This window comes from Nestor notabilis, unplaced genomic scaffold (assembly GCF_000696875.1).
Source record: "Nestor notabilis isolate BGI_N333 unplaced genomic scaffold, ASM69687v1 scaffold5933, whole genome shotgun sequence".
NCBI classification, from domain to species: domain Eukaryota; kingdom Metazoa; phylum Chordata; class Aves; order Psittaciformes; family Psittacidae; genus Nestor; species Nestor notabilis.
In genome coordinates, this window is record NW_009921489.1 from 32,595 (window position 1) to 37,767 (window position 5,173).

The 5,173-nt window shown below is 44.5% G+C and overlaps 1 protein-coding gene across 1 annotated transcript; it reads right to left on the bottom strand.

Annotated features, from left to right (window-relative positions):
- Nucleotides 1-289: 289 nt before the first annotated feature.
- On the bottom strand, nucleotides 290-4,311 carry LOC104403128 (negative elongation factor B-like). The gene is made up of 5 exons (XM_010011179.1): nucleotides 4,170-4,311; nucleotides 3,116-3,222; nucleotides 2,044-2,185; nucleotides 1,166-1,274; nucleotides 290-683 (listed from the first exon to the last, which is right to left on the bottom strand). The coding sequence occupies exons 1-5, from the start codon at nucleotides 4,280-4,282 to the stop codon at nucleotides 546-548; spliced, it is 609 nt and encodes a 202-aa protein (XP_010009481.1). The 5' UTR covers nucleotides 4,283-4,311; the 3' UTR covers nucleotides 290-545.
- Between the last annotated feature and the right edge of the window lie 862 nt (nucleotides 4,312-5,173).

The following is a 5,173-nucleotide window of genomic DNA, read 5'->3' on the forward strand; positions in this document are numbered from 1 at the left end:
CCAGGTTGGACAAAAGGGCTTGGGGCCAACCTCTCTAGTGGAAGGTGTCCCTGCCCGAGGCAGGGGGTTGGGACTGGAGGAGTTTTAAGGTCCCTTCCAACACAGACCAGTCTGTGATTCTATGAAGAAAGCTATGGTTAGCCCTCAGGAGTTCACACTACCTGCTCAACCATAATGGAGTTAAACACTCATTGATCAGTTCTTAAAGGAGAATTTAAAAATACAAGATGCCAAGCTTAAAAATATGCCTTTTTTTTGGGAAATAAAAAAAACCCCAAAACTAAACCCCAAAGTCAGATTTTAAAGTGGATCTACAAGACGACACTCAGCTATCTTTAAGAAAAGTAAACCTTTGCAATGCACTGCATACAGTTTTCTAACCAGCAAGAGCCAGTGGGGTGGGTAATCTGCAGTGTTTCCTGGAAGAGCTCGAATGGCTTTTGGTTTGGTTTTCACCCTGTAGGCAGAGACACTTGAAAGGCAGCACAGTGCCTTCACGCTGCAGAGCACACGATAGTTCCTCTCTTGTGTCACTCAGGCAGAGCTCAGCGTGAGGCTGGTGTGGGCACAGTGGGCAGAGGCAGCTCCATGGAGGGGGTCTCAGTCACTTCGGCTGGACTCGGCTTCCGAAGCTCCAGCTTCTCAGTGAGTAGGTTGTAAAGCTCCTTCACAGCTTCCCCACTCTGCAGAATGAGAATTAGGGGGGAACAAACAGAAGAGTTATGCTTCATTTTTGTCAGGGACTGTAGCAATAGGACAAGGGATGATGGGTTCAAACTGAAACGGGGGAAGTTCAGGTTAGATGTAAGGCAGACGCTCGGTGCTGAGGCGCTGGCACAGGGTGCCCAGAGAAGCTGTGGCTGCCCCATCCCTTGCTCAAGGCCAGATTGGACTTGGTCTAGTGCGAGGTGTCCCTGCTCATAGCAGGGGGTTGGAACTGGATGATCTTAAGGTCCTTTCCAACCCTAACTATCCTATGATTCTATGTCACTACTAACTAGAACACTAAGCATGCAATTACCCTATGTTTTAACACAAAGCAACAGAGAAAGAGGAAGTTCCAAGCTGATTAAGACATAACTTGGTACACTTGGAAAGCAGCATCTGGAAAGGCAGCTGCTTTCATTTGATATTAATTTTCCCTTTCTCCTGCTTCCTTTCTTACCTGCTTGGTGGGCTCCAAAGCCTTCTGGAGAGACTCCAATTTCGCAGGTGCCACTTTGTGATGCAGATGAAGCAGCAGCCTTAGCACATGTCTGTGTACATTCTCCTTTCTGCAAAAAGCAATTTAAAGCAGAGGAGCTGATATCAACAAACACCATCTTGAGAACAAGAAGGCTACAGCAACAGCACCAGAATAATTCAGACCCCCACAGACTGTTGCAATTTTCCCAGACACCTGAGAATTGTTGCCTGTGTGCTACCAAGTACTAACCCTGCCTTAGACTTTCCAGGAATTCAGATAATTCTTCAAAAGGAGTGGACTAAGTGGAGCACCCATGAGGAAGGAGGGGGAGGTTTTAAGCATAGCACATGGCAGCAGCTGGTCTCTCTGCTGGACAAGCCACACTGTGCATGCAGGAGGATGTTTGTGTCTCAGTGTGTGTGGAGGAGGTGGCAGCAGCACCAGCATGTGGTCACTTTGGGAAAGCCTCCTGGGGGTTGGATCTGGGCTGTAGGCCCAGCTGAAGCACACTGAATTAACAGATACAAACAGATTCTCTGTGTGCAAAGACCTGAAGTTAGCTCTTCATATTCAGAGCTACTGCAAAGCAGGAAGGATACTGTCTTTTGCAACTCCAACTTAGAAATAATTAATTACAGTTTAGGTAATAATTCATAATCAACACTTCACAATTTTGCTGATAAAAACTTGATCACAAAATACAAGCCTTTTCTTAAAGAAGAACAGCATCAGGGTAACATTTCCACTCTATGTGAAGAGTTTGCTGAACTAAAGTTATAGTTCAAAGCAGTACAACCTCTCTCAGGTATCCTTCAAACTCACTTTCCTCACTTCCCCCTGAGGAAAATCCAAATTACCTTGAGCAGGCACTGAGAAAGAAGTTGTCAAAGAGACTGGTGCAGAATTCCTCAAGTGCAAATTCCTCACCCAGCAGCGTCAGGTTTCCAGTAAGCAGATGCAGAAAGATATCACCGAAGGCCAAGTCACTGAATGTCTCAACTATACAACATGAAAAGGAAGGAGACTGAGACTCATGTGCCAAAACCTGACTATAGAGCAGATATTCCTGAAAAAAAAGTGAGATTCCCTTTTCAAACACGTAGCCCAGGCAGATGGCTTTGACCTTTCAGACGTAAAAGATTAGGAGCAGAGAGGTGAGAAGACATAGAAAGCCCATGTCTTCACCAGGGCTGAAGTCTTGCTCCTGCCAATATCACAAAGTCCCCTGCTACCCTTCGCCAGCATCCTCTGCTCAGGGCTACATCCACCTCTCTGCACTCCTTAGACCCTGCAGGGAGCAGATGCATGTCACTTACTCGTGGAAAACTCACCCATGCATATGAGCTGACAGTGCAGCAAAGGGTTCAGAGAACACCAGAGCCAGGGTGAGGGGTGGGAAATGATCCCTCACTGCCACTACTGGGAGCTGCAGTTCCTAAAATTGTCTCAGAGCTCTTGTGCAACTCACCCCAGAGAAGTCAGTAAAGGTAATGCCAGGGAAAAAAAAAACAAAGGCTGTGTTCAGTCCTGTTTGTGACAGGCTTTTTCACCATACCAAGCCAAGTCGCAGGATTCTGGCCACCTGGAATTACTATGAGCAGCAGTGGAATTAAGCCTCCTGCTCTTTTACCTTTCAGATTTATTCCAGGCAGTTCTCAACTCATCTCATTGTTAATACAACCTTTGATCTAAGGAACCACTGACCATCAGCCACTGCCCCTAAATTCTCAGATCAGCAGAGACATATCCTAAATGCAGACAAAAAAAAGACCAACCACTTCTGCAGGGCCTTACAACTAAGTCACCAGAAGAGCCAAAGGCAGAACATCATGTCTTTGATGCTGAAATCACTTTCACTCCAGGTTTGCTTGCCTCCTGGGTGTCCAGTACCAGGCAAACAGCTACAGAAGATGAGACAAAAAAACTTACCTAGTGCTGGCAGGAGCCTGAGGAAAGCATTCTTGTTCCTCTGTTTAGTGATGTGAAGGATGTAATACAGCCCAATCTCACAAGCTATTCTGTTCTCCTGCAAGAATCTGTTATGGCAGAAGCAAAGTTTCTTAATGAATAAAGCTAAAACAGATTATATATTCTTTTAAGAGAGTTTAAAATACCACACCAAGCAGTTACAGCAGTAGCTAACCTCAAACCCGCTGAAGAGCAGCTACTCAGTGACTGAGTAGATGATGATCATTGTGTTCACTACCATGGTCCAGAAAAATTTACCATTCAACAAACGTTGTGCTGTCTAGCCCTCAAACAGTTGGATTTGTCAGCATTTAGACTAGCATTTATGATCAAAGTGCTCTTCAAACTGGGTTTTAGATGAAGACAAAAAAAAAAATATATATATATAAATTATATAAAGCTCAATATTGTTTTGCTAGTTTCCCAAAGGTCAACAGTCACAGAGTAGAATACAACCCTGAGGATATAACTCCAGATTGTGGCACGCAGTTAAGAGCTGTGCTGGAAATTAGTGCAAGATCTGAATACAAGAGAGCACACAAAGGTTTTCCTTCTCTTTTTGAGGCCCCTGGAGAGACAGGTTATCACAGAGAATGAGTGTGTGACAAAAATGCCAACTTCACAATTTACAACAGCCCTCTTCAGAACCAAGCACAGACACTCATCCAGCTGCAACCAAGTATCACCCACTCCGTGTTCATTTCTTGGGAAGCTACACAAGCAGTGTATTTGGAAGCAGTAACACCAAACAATTCCATATTCAACCTGCCAAAAGAATGGTTATTACAAGAAATATTACTTTGTGTAGATTTTATTTGAGGAATCATAGTGGAAACCTGTTCTGCTAAAGGAAAAGTTCAGGTTTGATTAACTGGCACTAAATCTTACCTCCCAGGAAGTCTTCACTTTACCACACAGAGTATCTTCCCCTGTCTGTGTTAGCTGGCTCTTGCTGCTTTGCTTTGGTAACAACACTCTACGTAACAACACAAAGTCAGTAAGGCAGGTTACGTACTTGGTGAAAGCTTCAGGGATGGTGCTGGGGTAGGGAATTGGTCCCTTCTCCTCTGAGGGCAGCTTCTGATCTACGTTGAACGTGTGGTCATCCACCACAAAGGACATCAGCATAGGCAAGAACCTGGTGATCAACTCAACTTCCTTGGAGGGATGGAAGAACAGAGGGAAAAGAACAATGCTTTCATCAGTCACCTCATGCCACCTAATGGTCTCACAGTGCTGTTACAGATAGCGAGGCACCAGTATGAGCCCCATCCTACACTTGGGAAAACAAGCTTCCATTATCCAGTTCCAGTCACAATACTTGAGCCAGTCACCTCCATGTGTTCCACTGGTAATTCAGAAAACTACTTCTCCTCATCTCCAGAAACACTCCTGCTCAAATCCTTTCTCTTGACAATCACTTAGCATTTCTTCTGTGAGACCTTTCCCAACGCTGCTGCAAGCTCTGCATGCTAAGGATGATACCAACTGCTTTTATCAACAATAACAAATCATTTTGTCCATTCCCTAAGCTGACAGGGATCACTGTCAGAAGAGCAACAACAAAGAGCAGCTCCTCACACAAGGCAGATTAGCCTGTGTTGTATGGTATTCACAGACTGTGAAATTACAGCTTGTGACAATAAAACAGATTTTAAATACAGATTTAGAGATTCCCTTCAGGAAAAACTTCTCAGTTTCTTTCTAAGAGATCCATGAGAGCACCTCTGCAAGTCAAATCACAGTCATGCTCACTGTTAAAATCTCAGTATGAATGCACACCCTGTGGTAAATTTAAATGTGCGATCAACCTGTAATATGTATTTTGGAGACTTCAAATGCTCCCCTAGGTAGATATTTACTGCTTTATAGTTCAGAACAGAAGGAGCAAATTTCTCTTGAGAAACAGCCCTGCTGTGCAGCTTCCCACCATCAGCAGAATATACCAGCTCCTGATCTACACTAGGCCTGCCCTTCGGAAAAGTATTTCCAAATGTCGTGGTTCAAGCCCAGCCGGCA